Source organism: Paroedura picta, chromosome 3 (genome assembly GCF_049243985.1).
Source record: "Paroedura picta isolate Pp20150507F chromosome 3, Ppicta_v3.0, whole genome shotgun sequence".
NCBI lineage: Eukaryota > Metazoa > Chordata > Lepidosauria > Squamata > Gekkonidae > Paroedura > Paroedura picta.
The window spans coordinates 109,978,445-110,002,284 of NC_135371.1; the positions used below are offsets into that span (position 1 = coordinate 109,978,445).

Sequence of the window (23,840 nt, forward strand, 5' to 3'; positions counted from 1 at the left end):
CCCCCCCCCCCGATACATTTGCCAGATGTTTGGAAGCTGTTGCTGGATGGTTAGAACAGAGATGCCTGAAATTTAAACCCCTCCAAGACAGAGAACCTGTGGCTGAGCAGGAAAGGGGAAGGACAGGAAAAATGTCTACGTATCTTTGCGCGGTCTTAGCATCTCACCCACGGCAAGAAATTTGGGAGTGATTCTGGATGTTTCCCTATCAATAGAGGCACAGGTCACTGGAGTAGGATGCATGCTGTTTTACCACCTTCACCAAGCATGGCTACTAGCACCCTACCTGCCCCTGGAATGTTTGGCTACAGTGATCCATGCAACGGTCACCTCTATGCTAGACTTCTGCAACTTGTTGTATGCTGGCCTTCCCTTGTCCTTGGCCAGGAAACTCCAGCTGGTACAGAACACAGCAGCTAGAATACTCACTGCCCTGTCAAAGTTCCACAGGGCCTGTAAAATGGAGCTCTTCTGTCAGGTCTTTGGTTGAGGCCAGGTTGTTTAAGAGCACCCCTCCCCCCGGCTTTGCTATATCATCAATTGAACCCTTGTGAGTGGCTGTGGAGGGGGTGGAAGGCTTTCCTTTCTGCCATCTGGAAGTGAATGGTTTCTAAAGATTGGGGGTTTTATGGGCTTTTATGTAATCCACCTTGAGTCCCACCAAGGAGGAAGGCGTACTATAAGTGTGATAAATGAATAAATATATATATTTTTAAAGGTAGTGTGCCTGAGCTTCACCGCTGCAGACTGATCTGTACAACTAAGGAATGAGATAGTGTACTCAAGACAACTGTACGAATGGGAAAGTAGAGCAGTAAAAGTGCTACTGTTGCAGATTGATTATTCTGGCATGAACAAGAACACTCAGTATAAGGAACATTTTTATACCTACCTCTCAACCAGGCTGATGGTAATGTAGCTGTGATAACATGAAGCAGCATCTAAATGTGGGTTGATCAGAGTAGAGAAATACGTACCCTGTACGTAAGTTACTCAGGTTTTATCTGAATATGAACACTATATAAAATCAGTCTGGGAGGAGATTAAGAGCATATGGAGTCTAATTAAAAGGAATTATGAAGAGAACAGTAAATAGATTTCTTATACATTGTAGAAATACACTTTACTGAATTTGAAAAGAGGAAACTATAATTTATTCCAAAATGTGTTATCTTAAGGCTTCTCTAGAAGTGAAGCTGTCTCTGAGACAACCACTTGAATTTCCTGTGTTTACCATAGGGGCCCAATCCTGATCAGGACCAGGATTTTAGGGGAAGGAGGGGTATTGAAAATGGTGCAGCTGGGAAAAGGAGCCCTTCCTTTCCAGATGAGGCTTTGACCCAGCAAGGCTTCCAACCATAAACTAGAGATCTGCTTGGCTGTACAGATTTTTGTTTAAAGTATTGCTTTGGTGTTTCAGCCCAAAGATCTTCACTGTGTGACTGAAGTTAAGCTGTGTGAATGTCAGACAATATTTTAAAACAACACATTATTTTAAAAGGCATCTTGTTAAACAGAACTTGGGCCTGAAATGTTTACGATTTGCTACTAGAGTTATGCACAATCTCACTTATTTTGTAGTTGCCCCTATGGCAACCATTTTGTGGTTGCGCCCACTACCCTGCATAAAATTTACAAAGGTATCAGCGGTATAAAAAAAATTGTGTACTCTGGAATATTGAATGAATTATTACAACTAGCAATAGCTAACAGTACCTTCCTAAGAACACTTTCCTGGGATTTGTTTGTTTATTTATCAATCAGATGGCATGTGTATAATTTAGCCAGGAGATCCTAAGGCTGTCTGGCTGCCAGGCAAGAGGTACTCAGAGGTGGTTTGCCATTGCCTGCCCCTGTGCCACAATCCTGGTATTCCTTGGAGGTCACCCTTCCAAGTGCTAGCCAGGACTGTCCTTGCTTAGCTTTTGAGATATGACAGGATCAGGCTTGCCTGGGCTATCCAGGACCATTTCCGCACCAGAGGCTTTGCACCAGGCTGCAGGCTGGAGTTTGAACCCAGGCAGGTTCATTCACCCCAGATTTGTGCTTCCACACTGGAGCTGGGACAGTGAAGTTCCCAGTACAGAAACAGTGCAGGCCAGGTGTTCTTTGGGATAAGTCCCACTGAATAGACTTGATTCTGATTCTAGTCTCTTTAGAATTACTGTCAAGATGTACTAAGCAGGGTGAAGGGGATATTATAGGCAGGTGAAGCACAGCAATGGAACTTTTCACTTACAATACCCATCATTATAAACAGGATATAAACTGACCTGAACAGAAAACTAGTCCATCAGCATAAAACTAAATTAGTTACTAGAATGTTATAGCCAGTTCTCTATAATAGATCCATAAATGTACACTCTGCCAACATTCCTTTCCCCAAAGGAAAGAAATGGTATTTCAATTAAACTTGTGCCATTTTGACATTACAAGCAAAGTACCATTCTGGAAACACAGAAGTCTGTGTCTGCCAGTTGTCTTACACTGGAGAAAAGAAACAAACATTTAAAAATACACAGCCCATTGATAGCTGGCAAATAGAAGGAAAATATTCTTGCAGGGCTCAAGAATAGCCATAATTTCTCTTGCTATTTAAACTTTTTCTTTCTCTCCATACTAAAGTATTGCTAATTATAGTAATGCAGACTTAATTCATACCAATATAAATAACACCAGGCATCAGAAGTGGCACTAGGACATTGTGCAATCTTTGACAAATATTCTTTCAAAGGAAATCTATAATAGCTTTTGGGTTCTCCTAATTTATGAGCCATTATGCATTTGATTGACATTTGCAGAAAGCCCCATGTGTGATTTTCCTCAACAAAGGAGACTAAAACATGTACATGAATGATGTAAACTTGCACTGTAAAGCAATAGCACTATCACTATTGCCTTCATGAAGAGTCTCTCAAAAAGGACTGTTGCCTGAAAAATGGGAAATGGCTTTCCCAGTCTGCAAATTTCTATCTTGAATTAAATGTCTGGTGGCAGAAGTACTGCAATAAGGTGACATCCCCAAACCCATCATTTACCTCATCAGTTGTATTATAACTGTGTGGCACACAATAAGGTTACATCTCCAAATCCAAATACATGACTCTTTCACAAATAGGAAGATGGTTTCAAACAGACCGCAAACAAACAATAAATAAAATGAACAACTCCTATATGGCTAATCGTAAAGCAGAAAACTACTGAAGAAACGAAATGTGGAATCTTGGTGGCATAGTCACATAAACGCAACTAAGGGTATGCTTGTTTTCCCATGAGAAACACTCTACTTCCATGAAAACACTGTTATATTTCCCTAGAGTTTGCAAAACTGAAAACTAGATGGCTGGAGAAGGGTTCCATATACTTAATTGTATCATTTTGTGTTAACAAGGCGAGGGACACATTTCAAAACTGTCATAATTCTCAAGAGACTGCAAAAACAAACACTAGATGCCAGAGAAGAGTTCTATGCACAACTTTACCATTGAGTTAACATAGGAGAAAAGCTAGCAGAGTATACTCAAAGTGACAACCTCGTCTTAACAGCAGCAACAGCAACAACAATAATTGAGTTTTTTGTACCCCACTTTCTCCTTCAGTGGGATCAAGGTCATCCAAGTTGGTTAGGTCATGCCTCTGCTCGCTCAGGTAGGGCATTCTTATACAGATTTTTCCAGAGCCACTTTCTGAGCAATCTGGCATCAGTAGGCAATTTAGTTTGTCCTGTTGTTGGGTAGGTGAATTAGAACCCTGCTCTTCACCCTTTATTTTTGGAGAACAGCCTTAAAAATGTAAAAAGGAGAAAATCAGAAACAGAACAAGTTGACAGCAGAAAGGAAGCAGAAGACTGATGCTGTTTTGCCCTTTATTGACCTTGCCAAGCTGAAGATGTTGGGGGTGGCAGAAGGGAGTACAACAGAAGTGGCAGAGACTTTCCCTGCCGAAGAAGGGAGAGTGCAAGCCACTGTTGCAGCCACCAAGGTGGAGCCTGAGCACGTTTACAGCAGTGATGGAGCATCCCCTGCCCCTGGAGCATGTAGCAGAAAGAAAGGAGAAGCACACTCTGAGGGCAAATGGTGGTGGAGCTATGTCAAAAAAATGCAGGCTCCCACTGGAATACAACGTTTGGACCCAGCAAGAGGTGCAAAAACAAAGTGGGCTCATGTGGCAGCGGTTTGGGATGTTCTGGAGCCCTGGAGTGTCTGCAACGAGAAGAATGCCCCTCAGACATTCCAGAGTGCAGTGACTTGGGGGAGCAGTCATCCAACCTTCGCAGGAGTCATGCAGGGCTGATGAGCCTTGCCAGTAAGCCCCTGATGTTGGGTCCCTGGGATATGGGATGCTCCTTAGCGAGCAGGGAGAGGGGGTAGCCCAGAGCCCATCCAGACAACAGCCCAGGCCCCCACTCACAGAAGCCCCAACCACCATACATGTGGCAGATTCAGCACCACAACACTGCTTTCCTCTTGCAGGGCAACAATGCTCAGGGGCCTAAAGGGGACTCCATGATCCCCCCAGGTCAGTGTTTATGCCAATAAAGGTATTCTGATTCTGATTCTTAAGGGTCAGTGGGGAGTGGCCAGGATCCCATCAAGGTGTTATGAACCCAGTCACTGGGTGCTCTCAGAAGATGAGGACAAGGAAGATCAACTGTTCCTTGACTTTCTCCATTGGAGGAAATTCATGGCACAGAGGTGCAGCACCAACTTCCCACCATTCAACTTCTAGAATGGAGGGCTGGGGCTGGGATGCCACCTCCCTATAGGAGGATGCGGAAGAAATGGAGGAACAAGCCTTATCTGATGGCTATGACTCTAAGGTCTCAGAGGGGAGTGAAACTGAATTGAGGAAGGTCAGGCCCTCTAGGACCAGGTATACATCTCAGTCACCCAATCTGAGATTTAGGATTAGGTCATCTTCCTTCGGAGGAGTGTTTGCTAATCTCCACTGTGGACACACTCTCAGACAAGGAAGAGGGCGAACTGTGAGGGGAGGAGACCAGAGTTCCAACAAATACTTCCATCTGCCTCTTCCAAGCAGAAAATCTTAAATACTTGCTGCCAAAAGTGATCTCTATTCTAAAATACAACACGGTGGTGCAGGAGAAACCTCAGTCCGCAGCATCTGTAAACTTGGATATTAGAGGCTTCAAGAATCCCATCCCTGTCCAGACAATGTGCCCCTTTCCTGACAGTTTTGATTATGTCATCATGGTGAAATGGGCCCTTCCATCTTGAGGAACTACCCTCATGTCCATCAAGAGAAAGCTACACACATTAACAGATGAGGCTATGGAATATCTGGAGGTCCCACTTGTCAATGCTCCTGAGGTCATGCTCCATTTGGGGGCAACCCTCACCAAGGATGAGGACAACATGCTCAAGGACTCCATGGATAGGTGCAATGAATACACACTCAAGAAGAGCTATGATGCCATGTCCATCACCATCAGAGCATCAGCTGTGCTACCAGACTTCAACAGGGCTATCGTTATTTGCACAGACGATATGCTGAAATCCATGGAATTCTTCCCACCCACGGCTAGGCAAACCATCCTTAGGATCAAGAGAGAGGTGGAATTCCCAGCAGATGCATCTCAGGACATCATACATTTCTCTGCAACAGCACAGGCAGGCAGCATCACTATATGGTGTCACATCTGGCTGAAGTATTGGAAAGTTGACCCAGCATCCAAGAATACACTGCCATCCTCCAGGTTCTCTGGACAACTGCTCTTCAGGGAATCAAAGCTGGACAGGATACTAGTGGAGACCAAGCAAAAGAAAAAGGCAATGCTTGCCTCCAACAGCCAATAGAAGGACAGAAACAGCAAATATAGACAACAGCAATCTTTTCAGACCAACAGACCTCAATCCAGAAATAGGGAGCCCAGAGACTTCAGATTCTATTGTTCATCTAAGTACAGGGCCAGATTCTCTACCAGGCAGCTGCAGCCATTCCAACAGAACAAGGGTCAACAGTTGCTTGACTGTACTATATGGGGCAGGCTCAGCTGATTCTTCAAGGGGTGGAGCTGCTTCACGATGGAATGGTGGGTCTTGGACATCATAACAAACAGCTATTGGATACAGCTCACAGAAAGACCCTAAAATCAATTCAGTTTCATTGACCCCCAGCTCACCACACAGGAGACATCTTTCACAGGCTATCCAACACCTCTATCGGAGCCATAGAAGAGGTCCCAATAGATCAGCAGTTTAAAGGCATGTACTCTGTACTCTTCATTGTGTCCAAGAAATCAGGAGACTGGCAAGCTGTCTTGAACCTAAAAGACCTCGATGTTTGGGTCAGGAAGAGAAGGTTCAGGATGGAATCCCTGTGGCACGTGTTGCAGATCCTACAACGAGCGGATATGCTGACATCGCTGGATCTACCTCCACATTGCCATTCACAAGGGTTTCAGGAAGTACCTTCACTTCAGCCATGGAGGCACCATTTCCAATACATGGCTCAGCCCTTCAATCTTTCTTCTATACCTTGGGTATTCACCAAAGTCATGATGGCACTGGTGGCCAAGCTTTGCCAAGTAGGGATCCATGTCTACCGCTATCTCAAGGACCTGCTCTTAAGGGCCAGGGATGCCCTGATGTCATAGTGGATCATGCGGATTGTGCTCAACTTTTTCGTGCAGTACAGATTTCTCATCAACACAGCCAAGAGCCATCTGGAACCCATACCAGACTTGATGCATCTGAGGGCATCGCTGTGCATTCACAAAACAAAGGTATTCCTACTAGAGGAGAAACAGCAGAAGCTAATACACTCTGACAGCAAGGCTTTGCCAAGACTTCCACTGGTGAATTCAATACAGCATTTATGACAGGGCATTGACTTCATGCAAACAAAGCAACTGATAGTCACAACTAATGCCAGCCAGCATGCTGGGAAGCCCACTGTAAAGGACAGATGGGCCAGGGACAATGGACCATCTGGGAAATGTGCTACCGCATCAACTGGGCCATGTGTTTGTCCCGCCAAGCATTTCTACCAATGCTTCGTAACAACCATAATCTGGCCTGCACAGACAACATGACAATGAAGGCTCATATCAACAAGTAAGGAGGGACATAATCCCACACCCTTTACCTCAAGACCAGTCACCTTCTGGTCTGGGCAGAGTGGCATTTGCTGAGCCTAAAGGTGGAGTACCTTCAGGGCCAGGTGAACCATCAGGTGAACTGGCTCAGCTGGCAAGACCTGGACCCAGGGGAATGGGCCTTGAATCAAGAAGAATTCCTCTAGATTAGTGGTCCCCAACGTGGCTCCCTCTTCTCGTCCCCCCCCATCAGCGAGAAGCTCGCCAGACCACGAGCAAATCGGCCACCAAAGCAGCTCATTAGCTTGCGGCCCGGCAAGCTTTTTGCTTTGGGAGGGGAGGGAAGAGAAGCTTGCCGGGCCGCAAGCTAATCGGCTGCTTTGGCGGCCAATTTCCTTGCGGCCTGGAGGGGCAGGGAGAGGGCGCCGCAGCCACCGGCATGCAGGCAGCGCAAATGCGCATGCGCAGCCTTGCCGCACATGCATGTTTGTGTCCAGCGGGGGCGCAAACACACACACATGGCAAGTCCGTGCATGCGCGCATGCGCTGCGCTGCTGCGTGTGCGCGTTTGCACCCTCCCAGATTCAAATGCGCACGTGTGGCAAGTCTGTGCATGCACGTTTGCGCCAGGGCTGCCACGTATGCGTGGGGTCCCGGGTCGCCCTCTCCCCACACCCCAGCGCAGCGGTCTGTGGCCTGCAAAAGGTTGCGGACCGCTGCTCTAGATCACACGCAAATTTGGGGTGCTGGATATAGACCTTCTAGCGATGCCTAAGAACACTCACACCATTTTTTTTTCATGGTTCTATCACAGACAGGATGAGGACAAGGACGCATTGACATGCTGCTGGCCATCAGAATTGCTTTATGCATTCCCACTGTTCCCACTGAGCAGACTGCTGAACAGGATCAAGGAGCCACTATGACTGTCATCGTCCCTACTGGCCCAGACACCCATGATTCTCTGAGCTCGAACAGATCTCGGTAGAGAAACTGTGGACACTTCCAATCAGGAGCAGCCTTCTTCACCAAGACACAATACACCATATGGATCCAGACTGGTTACAACTGAGGACCTGGAAACCGAATGGCACATGCTACGAGAGCTGGGCTTCCCTTCAGAGATAGTGTACATCCCGATACTAGCTAGGTGACTGTCAACCAGACAGACCTACAATCATACCTGGAAGTTGTTTGGTCGATGGGTGACCAGCAAGAGGGTTGACCTGATCCATCATAGAATGACATCATTGTGTTCCTTCATACTGGTAAGAAGCAAGGTCTTCAGGCCAACATACTACATTGACAGGTGACTGCACTCAATGCAGTTTTGGGGTTTGGGAGGTCAAACTCCTTTTCTACCAATGTGTACATTTGGGGACATGCAACTGGACCCTCCAGATTCTTTACATGGAGCTTCCTGATTTTCCTCTGAGCTCTTACGAAGCCTCCCTTTGAGCCCATTAGGCAGACGGAACTCAACCTTCTATCACGGAAAGTAGCATTCCTGGTTGCCATAACTTCATCTTGGCATATTTCAGAAATCACAGTGCTGTTGTCTAGGAAAGAGCCTTACACCTTCAAGAAAGGTTCCGTCACACTCAGGATGGACCCTAGCTTCATTCCAAAGGTAAACTCCCATTTTCACCTGGACCAACCTTCTCCTGGCCTTCTTTCCGAGGCCACAGAACCAGGGGGATGAAGAGTGCCACACCATGGATGTATGCAGAGCACTATGCATCTACTTCAAGCAGATGGCGAAGTTCAGACTTTCAAACATGCTACTTGGGTCTCACAATGCTCAGAATGTCAGCAGGAAAATCCCTGCATCCACTATAGCATGCTGTGTCAAGCAATGCATCACACAGGTATACACAGCCCAAGCCAAGATTCTACCCAGCAGTATCACAGCACATTCTATTCAATCTGCAGCATCATCAGCAACATTCTCCACCAGGGCTCCAGTAACTGAGATCTGCCAGACCGCAAACTGGTCATCCGTCTTCACCTTCATGAGACACTACTGCATAGACCAGGTGGCATCAGATGAAGCAGCCTTTGGACACTGCGTTTGGAACACGCAGCACAAAGCTGAACGAGAGTTGGCAACCGATGGTGTGAAACTTGGGTACAGTTAACTACCTTGGATGACTTCGACCCCACTGAAGGAGAATGAAATACTGGACTCATCTGAAGGTATCCTCTTTTCAGTGGGGTGAAATCCGCTGCCCACACAACAGATTGCATCAGATCACATTGGATAGAACTCAGCAACTTTCAGCCAACAACAATAACAACAAAAGCATGGAAAATACACACTAAAGGTCAGCTGTTAAAAAAATATGGCATTATCATAGAAACAAAGAGTTGGAAGGGGCCATGTAGGCCATCTAGTCCAACCCCCTGCTCAATACAGGTTCAGTCCAAAGCATCCTAAAGCCTATGACATGAAAATATTCAAATGCAGTAATGAACAAGAAGGGCAATACACTAGATTTCTGAACTGATAAAATCTCTAAAACCTCATTAGCCACCCAGTCCAGATGGGATCCCTCCAGACTTGATTATTCATTATGCTGACTGGTGGGCTGTGCCTCTAGCACATCTGTTTACAAAAATCAACCAAACAGGACTAATCCCAGATTCATGGCTAAATTCCATCATAACCCCAATATATAAAAAAGGAAAAATTGACCTTCCGAGTAACTACCGACCCATCAGTCTATTGTCAGCCGTAGGTAAGCTCTTTGCAAAATATCTGGCCACTAAACTTATAAACTGGACATCCAACAATTACATCATAGGGCCAGAGCAAATAGGGTTTAGGAAGGGATACACTACCTTAGATCATTGTACTGTTTTAGCTTTTTAAAGTCAGAAATACACCAAACCTAAGAGGGGCAAATTATTTGTTGCCTTTATTGATTTAAAAGCAGCCTTTGACTCAGTTTCCAGAGAGAAACTCTGGATAAAATTAAACAATCTAGACATAGACCAGCATCTACTCTTTCTATTAAAACAGCTCCATCATATCAACCACTGCCAAGTCAAATATTCTGCTGAGGGAAATTTAACACCAAAAATCCAAATAAACATAGGAGTGAAACAAGGTTGCATCCTTGCCCCTCAGTTATTTAACCTTTTCTTAAGTGACTTACTCTTCTATTTTAACAAAGTTAATGGCCATCCCCCCATTCTTGGCAAAAGACCCACTCCACTTCTTTTATATGCAGATGACACAGTTATCTTATCTAGAACTCGAGTTGGCCTAATACGCTATCTCCGGTCATTCGGAGATTACTGTAGTGACAATCAACAAAAAAATAAACCTTGAAAAAACGAAGATCATGGTATTTGCAAAGACCCAATATAAGTTTCCCTGGATAATAAATGGTAAACATGTAGAACAGGTCAATCACTACAAGTATTTAGGCATAAACTTTACTTATAATAACAGTTGGGCCAACCATAGAGAAAAAACAATTAAATCTGCAAAAGGCCAGTTGTCCCTTTTAGCCAAGTTTTATCATCAAAAAGGCAACAAAAACCTTCAAGCAGCCATTAAAATCTACAATGCCAAAATCATTCCTCAGATACTTTATGGAATCCCAATATGGATGGATGCATTTAATAATAAATTAGAGAACATCCAATCTTTCTTTTTCAGAAATCTGCTGGGAGTCCCAAACTGTGTGGCCAATCATACACTTGTAGCAGAACTTGGCCAACAGAGTCTAGAAGCCCGGGCTTGGTCGCCGTCCTTTAAATACTGGTTAAAAATTCATTTCCATGCTCAAACGGGTAGTTTGTTAATTAACCTTTTGAATGACCCTTATTCTTTCAGCTGGCTGGGCAAAATGTCAAAAAAACTTCAAATTATGGGTCTGGACATCTCATCCCTTAGCATGCAAGACGAAAGGACGATACTAAAGCTAATATCACAGAGACTAGAAGATCAGGATACACAGATTCTGGGCTCCTCTAACAACAGTGTATGTTCTCCCCACTTCTGGGATATTCCCTTATCTTACAAATCCATGCCCATGTATCTCCAAATTTTGGAGACACACCAGTTAAGAAGAGCATTTCTAGTTGCTCGCTTAAACATCTTTCCTTCAAATGTCACCCGAGGTAGATTTTTGAAGATCCCTTCTCAGGAGAGATACTGTTTACTGTCCCTGACACGTTGCACCATATACTTCTGGTGTGTCCTAAGTTTGAAGTATTTCGTCGCCCGTTAGCTAATCATCTGAAGAAATTGAAATTCAGCTGTGTTAATGAGAAACACTGGATTAAAATGATATTAAATGTGAGGGACTGAGCAACTATTATAAAAGTAGCAAAGTTTTTACTGGCAATTTTAAATGAAAATCTTTTACGATAGATTTTACATCTGAAACTGTTTGAAATGTTCATTTTATGCTTTGCAATTTTATGCCAATAAATATATTCTGATTCTGATTCAGCATAAGAATGCCCTATCTGTGTGAGCAGAGGTGTGACCTAATCACCTTGGATGACTTTGCCCCACTGAAGAGAAGAAACCTTCAGGTAAGCCCAAGGTTTCATTTTATTACCTGAAGGAATCTCAAAGCGGCTTACAATCGCCTACCCTTCTTCTCCCCACAACAGACACCCTATGAGGTAGGCAAGGCTGAGGGAGCTCTGAGGTAACCATGATTGGCCCAGGGTCACCTAGCTGGCTGCACGGGGAGGAGTGGGGAATCAAACCTGGTTCTTCAGCTTAGAGGCTGGTACTTTTAACCACTATAAAAAGCTGGTTCTCAATAGAAGCACCCGTTCTAAATATGGGATAAGGAACCCCAATATTGCGACTATAATTAAACAGCACATTTCAAAGAAGACTAAGAAAACAGCAAAATTAAAGTGCAGTGCAATCTGAACTGCCTGTTGCCAGCTGGGATCAGAATGTCAGTGCAGAACGGTAAAGTAATAAAACAAGACTTCAAGTGAAAAGATTCAGTTGTTTCTTCTTATGCTGATTAAATAAAGTTACAGTTGCTGTGGATGAAAGGGACAAAGGACAGAATGATTTTAAGGATGAGAATTGGTTGACATAGTTTTACCAAACCTAGAATAATAGAAACATGGAGTTGGAAGGCACCTCCAGGATCATCTAATCCAACCTCCTGCACAATGCAGGAAATCACAACTAAATGCCCACACAGTGACTCTGATTTCATGCCCAGATGATGCCCCTCCCCAAGAAACCCAGAATCCCTAGCCAGTTTGACCTCGAGGAAATTCACTTCCCAACCTCAAAGTGGAGACTGGGATTTCCCTGGGCAAACAAGAATTGAGCACAACAGCCAAGCACTGATACAGTCCTTCCTGCCCACCCACTCACAATCTGCCTATCTTAAAACCGCCTGTGGTGCCGCGGGCACCGCGGACTAAATAATGCGATAAGGCCTTGGGGGAAGAGTTAGGGCGGGCTCTGTCCGGGATGAGGAAGGGTGCCGATTGGCCCCTTCCTCCAGACTGACAATGGGAAGGCCCAATCTTCACGCCTGCCGATTGGGCTCTCCGATTGCCGCCCCGCTGCCAAGGGAGCAATTGCGAGCCGCGTGCAGTGCGGCTCGCAGTTGCTCCCCTGCCGACGACCTGACGCGTCGAGAGGCGCGAAGTGCCTCCAACGCGTCAGGCCACTGCCATGCCGGCAATTGCGGCCTGCCGACTTGGGGGCCGCACGCAGCCCCACTAGCACCCGCTGTATTCCAGGTACAGCGGGCTTGATTACTAGTGTTTACATAATCTATTTTCCTGTCAGAGGGCTATCTAACCTCTGCTTTAAAAGTTCCAAAGAATCCACCACCTCCCAAGGAAGCTTGTTCCATAGAGGAACTGCTCTAATTGTCAGGAGTTTCTCCCGGATGTTTAGCCAAAAATTCTTTTGAATTAATTTCAAACCATTGGGTCTGGTCCGACCCTCTTGGGCTACAGAAAGCAACTCAGGTCCATCCTTTATATGACAGCCTTTCAACTACTTGAAGATGGTTATCACATCACCTCTTAGTTGTTTCTCTCCAATCTAAACAGACTTAAGCTCCCTCAGCCTTTCCTCAGACAATTTGGTCTCCAAACCCTTCACCATCTTCGTTCCCTCTTCTGGATACACTCCAGTTTGTCTACATGCTTCTTCAATTGTCTTGCCCAAAACTGAACACAGTACTCTGAGGTTTGATTCCCGACTTCTCCACATGAAGCCAGCGGGGTGACCTTGGGCCAGTCACAGTTGTCTCAGAACTCTCTCAGTGTTGCCTACCTCACAGGGTATCTTTTGAGGGGAGAAGAGGGGTAGGCAATTATAAGCTGCTTTGAGACTCCTTTGAGCAGTAATAACCAGGTTACAAAAAAGTCCTCTTCTTCTTTCCTTAGACCATTCCATAAAAGCCCTTTTAGACCGTTTATGCACTGGAGGTTTCATGCTGGGCTGCAGGCTGGAGTTTTAGTTGTGGCAGGTTGCCCCACCTCTTCTTGAACCCACATGGGGGAGCATTTGGCCTGGTGCACCTCATCTACCCCTGTTCTGTGCTCCTGAGAGGGGGGTGGGGCAGTGAAGGTCCCAGTGCATAAACTGTCTTAGTAAACAGAGCTCCAATGCCCCCCTCCCAAAGTAGAAAATTTAGGCACAGTATTCTATTTATGGTGGTAGAAAGTGCTGTCAAGTTGAAGTTGACTTATGGCAACCCCCTAGGGTTTTCAAGGCAAGAGACAATCAAAGGTTTTTCTACATTTTCTACATTGCCTCTACATTCTAATTATATAATTTTTCCAATGTTCATGTCTTTCTAATAAACAGAATGAAATTATTTATACAAACAATAGTTTGTATGGGAGACACAGGTAAAATATAGCCAAACGCAACTGATAAATGGGGAAATGTTTTAAAAATCATTTTTCTAGTTTTTCTCTCTCTAATAGTAATTAAATTCATTTGGACAGAAATTCAATTGCAATGTTGATATTTTGATAAAATGCACTTTTGAGTAAATTAGTTTAGGACCACACCCTCTGATATTTAAGCCCTTAAAATAATAAACAGGATCCAGACTATGAACCAGAAGAGCTTTGCAAATGCCTCTTGGAAAGTCAGTGCACAGAGTACAAAATGAATTTTATGGCCAGGTTCACAGCTAAATCTTTAGTTATGCTGTGTCTGTGGACAGTAGGCTAAAAGTCAACAGTGTTCAGAAAGAGCTTTATAACCCTTTGCAATCTAATTTTAGAGAATGGTAATACTGAGAAATCTGGAAGGTTCAGTGTGTCCAAAACAGGATCAATTTTTTCACCAGTTCAGTTCTCAGCAATGAGTGCCATAGCCACATACTATCCAAGATTATGCAACAAATTGTAGATGACTTATTCTCAACAAATTTGGCAGTGAAACACAGGCCCTGGGAAGCTGGCCAGAATACTCTTATCCCTTACCACCTTCTTGAGTCAAAGAAATATGCTCTGAGGGATTCAATAGCAGAGTCCACATCACTTATTGTGTCTGCAGTTGCCTCTAGCTTTTGATAGTCTTTCCCTTTGGCTCCTATTCTCCACCTCACACAAGCTCTTTATAAGCCATTTGCCGTAGGATGTAGCAAAACACTCATTAGAAGCTATACATTTTTGTTTGGAAGTCATAGAACTATTCAATACCGCTAACATTTAGTGGGGGGAAATCTTTTGTGTTTCACAAAGAAAGGGATTAGCCCATGTTACTTTCCTTCACTCCCAAAGTGACTATCCTTCAACTCCATATATGAAAGATTTATATTTTGCCACAAGTACACTTCAGAACAATTTTTGCAGATTTTTATAGCACAAGTATGCTATCATGTCCACCCATCAGATTTTGGTCTAACTGCTGCCCTCCACAGAAAACATTTGCCCAGTTCATCAGAGATACAAGGCAGCAGTAGCAAAGTTTTTGTTGTTAATTACTTGGCCCAGTTTCTCAGAACATTATTTGCTAACCTGAACTTCTTTACCCAGGTAAATACCCAAATTCTTCTCTTCATTCTCTGACAAGGCCACAACTAGATGTGCGTATTGCCTTGTTTATTGAATATAAAATGTACTGCATTGGAACAAAATATTATCATGGTAATTTTTAATCTCTAGCTTTGCTTGTCTCAGTCCTATGCCTGCATTGAAATCAGACATGTTAGCATTTTGCCTACTGTGATCCTTTGAAGTTCAATAATTCTAGCTACATAAAACACTCCCACTATGGCAAAATTTTTCATTATACTGGCAACCTCATCAACTCTGACAGGCTGGCAGGGTGGAAAAATACCCAAAACATTGCAATTAGTGTGATAATATGATATCATCTGAGCCAAGCGTATAAGTGACATCATGCTGCTCTGTTTGTCAGAAACACTATTAGAGGAGAATTGTCTTTCTATAGAATTCCCCTGAATCCTAGAGCAGCATGATGTCACTTCCAGGTTTGGCAAAGAAGTGATAGCATGGTGTCACACTGATGACACCCCTATGCCCAACCCCAGGAGCTCCCAGGATTGCCAGGAACAGACATGGCACCTCTAACTACTATCCTGACATCTTGTCATGTCCTTACAATGGCTTTTCCTGCTGACTGAATGCCATATCTCCAACATCTAGAAAAGGTAAAGGTATCTCCTGTGCAAGCACTGGGTCAAGTCTGACCCTTGGGGTGATGCCCTCTAGTGTTTTCATGTCAGACTCAATACGGGGTGGTTTGCCAGTGCCTTCCCCAGTCATTACTGTTTACCCCCCAGCAAGCTGGGTACTCATTTTACCAACCTCAGAAGGATGGAAGGCTGAGTCAACCTTGAGCCGGCCGTTGGGATTGAACTCCCAGCCTCATGGGCAGAGCTTTCAGGCTGCATGTCTGCTGCCTTACCACTCTGCGCCACAAGAAGCTCTCTCCAACCTCTAGCTCCAACATTCTAATAATATTTTCATGACATAGCAGTGGTGTATTGCATCCACTTAGATCCACCCAAATAGGACATGTGTGGGGGAATAATGAAACAAGAACCATGCTGCTAGGGATGTATGGACCTAGTGAGAAGCAGATCTTGTAGAAGTGAAAGCTAGAAAGAGTGGCAAGGATATGAACAGGAAGAGCAGGTAAGTGAAGGATTCTATAAAGAATAAACTTCAGAGTTACAAACATACTAGGGCTATGAAGAACCTTCCTTCCCTCAAGCTTAACTTTTATATAATAAGAAAAAAGATGAAATAAAAATATTTTAATAATAGAGAGCATTTAGAAAAAAAATACATTTTAGAAAGTTTTTCTTTGTGTCACCAGTTAACAAGCACAGCACCTTTTAAAACATTACTGTTTGCCCCACAGGCATCAAACTGACAGTGTGTACAGGAGGGATTTAAGTAAGCCTGCACGTTGGATGAAATATAAATTAAAATTATAGTTCTGTCAGTCTTGAATCACGGATTGTTTCTCCAGGTCTCCCCAAACACTTAATTTCAAATGAGTCTGTTTATTACTTCAGGAAGGGCCAAATGCATAATTTATCAGCAATACTTAGTCAATATACTTTTATAACATCCTCCTGTGCTTTGGCATAAAATATGTGACATAAATTCTATTAGTTGGGTACACAAGAGCTGTCTGAAGAATAAATAGGTTTTCAAATAGAGCCAAAGTTAACAGGAATAAGCTGAAGTGACCAAGCTAGAAATGAAATGCAGCACTTGGTATTCACCAAAAACGATACCTAAAAACTGTAACAATAAGCTCAAAATTCCATATGATAGTCACACAGGTTGAACAAATAATAAATAAAAGACTAATTGGTTATCTTTAATATAGTGCTTCAGTTAACTAGGCTTATGCATCATCTTGTGCCTGTCAAACATGATGCTTTGTGGTTTTTAACAAAATTCCACAAAAGGTAAGCCTTTTCTTTATAACCTACCTGGTTTCAAGCGGTACATTGCTATTAAGCACCCAGCTGTCTTGTAACTGAACAGATTCTGGAGTGGTTGCCAAATCATTTGGTGCAGGAGCTGGTGCATGAATCTGGTTCCGCCGATTTGTGAGAGAGTTCCTGTTGAGGGAGTTGGCAGAGGAGTGATGATGAGATAGAGTATGGTTGTGAGGTGGTGGGAGAGGTGGTCTCAAAGTTGATTGGCTGTGATGATTTGAAGGGCCTGAAAAGGAAAATGGAAATAATAAATATCTCTGGGTTACTCAGTATTTCCAACAGTAAAGTGCCTGGCAGAGTAATCTTAAACATACTTAAGTAGAGCTTACCACCAACCAAATATGCTTAGAATTATTATCTAAAGAAGACAAACTTCTGTTCTTTTGGAGGCATTTAATTCACTAGCAGTAGTGGTCACATTTGACTAATAAGTTATGTGAGCTGTCTCTCTTTACAGTAACAGCCTTGATATTCTGTTAATTCTAATTTGTAAGTGCCCAGAACAATTTGGGAACCACTGCCTTGATCACATGCTTCAGCAATAGCTGTACGGGGGGTATCATACAGGTTAGCTAAAGAGTCATCTTGGCAATTCTGATCTGAAAAGCAATTTATCTTGATGACACACATATCATCTCATGTCATCACATTATCAAAGGGCCCTGGTTCCATGTAGAAACAGTAGCTCCCACACAACCCCAGTAAGGCATGAATTAGTCCTTAAAACAGCTTTCCTGAATCTAATGTATGAATATCCTCTCCAATATAAACTGGAGCTTTTATAAGCACATAGCCATCTAAACAAGAAGATGGTAGTTTATTACAATCTCTTTTCCAATAATGAACACAAATGATTAGATAATTTATTATAGTTTATTATATTCATGCATTATTTAATTCTAAAACGAATGGAAAACAATATAAGAAAACAAACATATCAGACGAGTGAAATATTAATTGCATGTTTAATCATTACACTAATTTGTAATTTCAAGAGAACAATAATTAGAAAAAGTAACATTAGCAAAATTGTAATTATACTGATGTATGTTTATTTTGAAAAACTTGAAAATACATTTTGTATTTAATGAATCAAATAATGAAAGAAAACATCAGTGGTGAAAGTGTTCACAGTTAGATTGATCTATACTTACACAGAACAATGGAGTATGGCAATATGTTCTCCAATTAACAGTAAGTTAATTTAAGACATAATTTTAAAACATGAGTGCATAAGCTCTTAAACATTTACTGGGGGCCTTAAAAATGCTGATTATGAGATCTGTGGTGCGGAGGCACTGCATAACATAGATCCCATAAGTAGTTAATTTGAGGAACACAATCTATTCCACTATGTCTGGGAGCAAAAGACTAGGCTGGACGCTTCCTATTAAGTGATACCACCTCCAATTAAATTCAGGTAGGAAGCCATGTTGGTCTGAAGTAGCAGAACAAATATGAGCCCTAAGGTGCTTTTAGACAATGGACTGTCTGAGGAAGTGTGCATGCACATGTAAGTTCACACCTTGAATAAAACTTTGTTGGTCTTAAAGGAGCTTTAAGACTCACATTTTGTTCACCTCCAGGTAAGGCAACACTGACACCTGTAACTAGCTATAAAAAGGAAAATTACATTTCAATCCTAAGCAAAGTTATCAGAGACTTTTCAACACTAGCCAGAATATGTTATAGGAGCTGCTTCTGGTTGTGGTCTGATTTATTTCCCATGATATAGTGGGCAAACAAATATAATTCTTTGTGATGGGAAGCTTTGCTACCTTGTTAGGTACAGTGGATAAACTAAGGGCAGGATAATGCTTATTGTGGCACCTAGATTACAGGAGCCTCTCCCCTCTACTTTATGCCTGGTATGAAGCCTAATAATCTTCAGGTAGCTGGTTAAGATCTAGTGTCCAGTGCTACCAGCTGGCCTTGACTTGGGGGCTTTTCGCACCGGGATCCTTGTAGCAAATTGTTTGCTGAACGAAAAATCGCCATTTAAAATAGTGGAATTCGTCGTTATGCATACCTGCCTTTGTAGTGGAATCCAGTTGCGTTTATATCGTTTCCCACAGGCTTCCGGTCTCGGCAACAATTGCTAGAAAGGAAGCGCTATTGCCGAGCTCGTCCCGCCCCTGGCCGTCAAGCAGCCAATGGGCGGCCGTTAGCATGCTCCCAAACAGCCCCTTTCCCTTTACGAAAGGTTTAAAAAAAAACACCCGTTGCAACGAATATGCTTTGCTTCGTTGCAACGGAGAGACCCATCCAGCTGGTAGGTGTGTTTGAGCCCCCCCCCCCCCCATGGGCGCGATTTTCGGCCGAAAACAGTGTGAAAAATAAAGGGAAAATAAATCAGCAAACGGGCTTCTCTGTAGTTTGTGCTTAGTGACTGTAAACAGCTCTGGGGAGGGACTGCAGCCGGGGAAGCATCACTGGCTAAACGGAGGCTCGCCGGTGCGTTGATCTCTGCTCGCTCGGAGAAAAAAAAATGGCGATCGCTTCGCCGGAAGATCAGAGGAGAGAGCCAGGGGGGGGGACTTTGTAGAAACCACAACAATGATAACGCACCGAACTTTCCCGCTAGTGTTGCAGATTGGTTGCAGGAGTGTAGCGCTTTCCGGAGGGTGAATCCACTTTTGGGGATTTCCCTGAAAGCGCTACAAGGAAGCGCTTTTTGCGGATCGGTTTCAGGTGTGTGGCAGATTGTCAACGACGTTGTGCATAACGGCAAATCAGTAGCATTTTCAATTGGCAACCATTGTGCGATTTTGAAGGAGTGCAGAAAGCCCCTTGGTAAGGTTCTTGATCCTGAACCCAGACTTGCCCAGTCCAGGTAGGATTGGGGATGAAGTAGGACTCCCAGCTGCAGCAGCTGAAGGAAGTCAGGCCCAATGGTCTTCACAGCAACATCTGAGCCCAGAAAGGCATCATCAGCTAGTGCAGCATCAGCCAAAAATAGGCCCAGCTACTGCAAAGCCTCCCAGACCAAGATAAGGAGCTGGCCATAACCCATTCTTACCAGCCTGCAAATGCCAGGTGGCTGGCTCAGATCTGGGCAAGTGTCAGTGAGCCAAGGGCGGGGAGGATGGGTAGACACCCTCTAGGCCCAGGAAAGGATAACCAATGAGGGGAAGACAGGAGAAGTTGGACAACTAGGTGCCACCAGGTCAAGAACTGGGGAAAGACTGGAGGGACATGGGCAGCAAAATCACCTACAATGGAGGCACCATGACCAGGCAGGTAAGGTAGTTGTTGACCTGGCAAACTGATATAGTAAGGGCTGGTCACAATAGTGGGGCACCAGGAAGTACAACCCCTCTTCCCTTCTGAGGCTTGGGAAGCCTCCCTTGGACTAGGGACAGAAAGGCAGAGTCCTGGGAATCACCATCAAAGTGGGAGGAAACTTATCTCTAGTTATCTGTAGGCATTTGCTTAATGTTTGAATGCTTTATTGAGTTATGCTACCCTTTCACCAAAGTTTAACACTGCTTTTCATTTAAACTGCAATTATCTCTTCAGCTTTTATATTATCTATTACTGCTGAAATTGCAATTTTGTGTTGTTAACTACTTATTTTTGTGGCCTTTTAACCCTTTTATAGAAATGTTTATATTGAACTTTTCTGTGGCTGTGGGGTTAGGTTTGTTTTTCTGTCATGTTTTTTTTTAAATAAACTATGGTTTAAGGTGCTGTAAACCACTTTGGGATTTTTATACTGAGAAGGGCTTCAATAAAAAGTGCCTCAAGATAATGCTCTCTGTATCACCTTTTTGCTGCCTTTCCATCCAATCATGCACTCCAAAGCAGCAAACATAAAATCATTAAAATACCTGAACAAAAAAAACATTATATAATAAATATAAAAATAATTCAATAAAAATATCCAAGCAAACTACACCTGAGATAGGAGAGCTAATAACCATTATTGGGGTATACCAAATGAACCTGATAAAAGGAGAGAAAGGAATCTCTCTGGGGAGGGGGCTCCAAAGTTTTGGTGCCATGAGCAAGTATGTTTCCCTAAATCATTTGTGGGCTTGACCCTCTCAGTGATAGAGCAGATGACAATGCTCAAGATGAAGAGAGACAGACAAATTGTTCTTTATAGGGAGACTAATCACATGAGGCATTCAGGCAGCTGCCTTGGGAAGAGACATGCTTCAGTACAAAAGCTGTAATGAAAAGCTATAATGTCCTTTAAAAGTTTCAATCTCATCTATTATAGTATACAGGCTTTCATGGATATTATATTTCCAACTGCAAGGCCAAAAAAGAAAAGAAAAAAGCTTGTTTGGAAGAGAAGAGGTTTTTTTTTAAATACCCTGATTTACAACACTCAAAGGACAAACACCTTTCCCTTCTTCTCCCCACAACAGATACCTTGTGACATAAGTGGGGATGAGAGATATAACAGATCTGCTCTATGAGAACAGCCCTAAGACTAGCCCAAGGTCTCTCAACTTGACTGCATGTGGAGTAGGAGTGGGGAATCAAACCCAGTTCTCCAGATTAGAGTTTGCTGCTCTTAACCACTTCACCATGTTGCCTCTTAAGGTAGGAGGGCAAAATACAGGCTTGTTTTTCAAATAGCTATTTTCCACACATTCCATATGGTTTTTCAATGCATGTTCACAATATCTACAAAGAAGGGTTGGTGGAACGATCCTGCAGCACACTTTGCTTTGGACTGGCCTGCACTAAAATTTCTTCTGTGTGGTGGCTTTACTTTAGAATTAGACTTTTGGAAAATTGAAGAGCTGCAAATAGATGAATGTGGTTTTTTATTTGGCCTGCTGGAAATAGATTGTTAAAGAGCCAAAGAAGAAACTCAACTTTAGAAAGAACTGGCTTTCTTAGTTTATTTGAGTCTACCTTAAAATTTAAATGGAAAATGCAGATGATGGTAGGCTTGTTGTATTGCCCACACCCCTAAACAATGAGACACACAAACAAGGTGTTGTGATGCCAGCTTCTGTTGCTGAAAAACCTATACAAGCATCTATGTAAGAAGCTTTACCATTAGTAAAAACATTGTATGGTATACGGGGCTTTCTTTTCTCTTAGACTCTGTGCTATATCATAGGGCACGCTTTCTCAGCCAGGGTTTTATGAAACCCTGGAGCTACTTGATGGCCCTGGAAGGGTTTCTGGAATGGGTGAGAGTCAATTTTTTAATACATTTTTAAAAATTGTTAAATATTTATTAAGTGATATGACCATATATGGTCAAGTCAACCTGTTCCGCCCCTGCAATGGCCAGTGATGAGCCTTGAGGGGGTGAGAAGGGGAGGGGGCTGCAGGTGGGAATGTACACAGCTATGCTTCCCAACCATATTCTGCATGATTGCACTGCTTCTGGGGTTTATCAAAGCCTGAATGTTTCAGGGATTTCTCAAAAGTAAAAAAGTTGAGAAAGGCTGATTTAACATTAGTAAAAGCTTTGTAATCCATACAAAGAAGTGTGATAAAATTGTTTGTGAACTCTTTCCTGACAAATCCTCCTATCATAATAAAAATACCATAAATTGTACTACGTATTTCCATTGCTATTCCAGTACAGTTGCATATGTCTCTCACCAAGGGTGCTTCCACAATGTGGTTTTGCTTTGGTTTGGTACCCAAATATTTTTGGAGCATCCACATGATGATATTCCTTAACTGTTTCTCTTTCTAGGTTATGATTTAGTTTCCTCTGATCTTTTCGAAACCTGGTTTTGATATATTTTTGTAAAGATCACAGAATATGTTTGCATGTCATAGGGACAGAAAAATGCACATTTTAAGGGTCTGGCCACATTGGTGATATTTTTCTTATCTCAGCCTCTGTGGCCACCATTGCCCACCTCCACAGACCACCATTACTAAGGCCACGAAAAGACCAACATACTCCAACATAAGGGATATGGTCTTCTCACTCCTAAGTCGTCAAAATAAAGATTGAATGTTCTCACACAACACTGTGCCACCCTCCCCTGACACTCATATTTGCACAATTTCCTTTTGCATCCAAAGGGGGAAAATGAATTAACCATTTGATTATTACATAGCAAGATATCAGATTTGTCCTCTCTCTTCCCCTCAAAGAAAGAAACTTACCTTTATCTAATACCCTTATCTAATGCCTCATCTTCCCCAGAGTTCCCCTCATTCATTAATCCAAGCCCCAGAAAACAGATGGATCCAAACACACCTCCTAGTCTCTTGTCACTGCCAGATCCAGCAGCCACAAAACAGTTTTCTGTCATGTCTTAACAGCCTTGGCCACGGGACAGGCCCTGTTGGCCCCTGCAGTGGACCAAGGGAACTTAGAAACCTCTGCGCTCCTGTTGCCTGAGGCCTTTGGGGCCTGATCTGCACCACAACCAGGAGGGCAGCCTGGCGGCAACATCATATAAAAGCAAGGATTTACCCCACTTCCATATGGCTGCCATCTCGGTCTTTTCCGCCCATGCGGAATTGGCCTATATCTGAAAAATTGTGCTTCCTTCTATTTTGTTGATCTGAAAGGTGCCACTGGACTCAAACTTTACTCTTTCCCTCTGTATAACAGAAACCCTCTTGTTTCTCATCACTCTTGTTGGTACAATTAACACTGGCTAAGTTTTTTTTTAAAGAAATAAACAGGTATTTCTGCATTATTTAACCCAAATAATAAAAGAAGAAAGCTTACTATTTCATAGTAAAAAAAAGTGTGTCAATGATTTTTTAATTAATTACAAAATAGATTATTTTTTAGATAGAGGGGAAAAGATGCATGAAAGCCTGAAGAATGTTTCTGAAATTTAAACAACAAATGGTGCTTTAAATACAGATGGCTAAGGCAGGATGAC

The 23,840-nt window shown here is 43.1% G+C and overlaps 1 protein-coding gene across 19 annotated transcripts in view; it reads right to left on the reverse strand.

The window, feature by feature from the left end:
- The window catches only part of TENM2 (teneurin transmembrane protein 2), a 1,331,635-nt gene that overhangs the window by 341,084 nt on the left and 966,711 nt on the right, over positions 1 to 23,840 (reverse strand). For all 19 annotated transcript variants that reach the window (XM_077327160.1, XM_077327169.1, XM_077327168.1 and 16 more), the window contains one exon: positions 17,002 to 17,236. In XM_077327160.1, the coding sequence (XP_077183275.1) occupies positions 17,002 to 17,236 (235 nt within the window). The remainder of the gene's footprint in view (positions 1 to 17,001; positions 17,237 to 23,840) is intronic.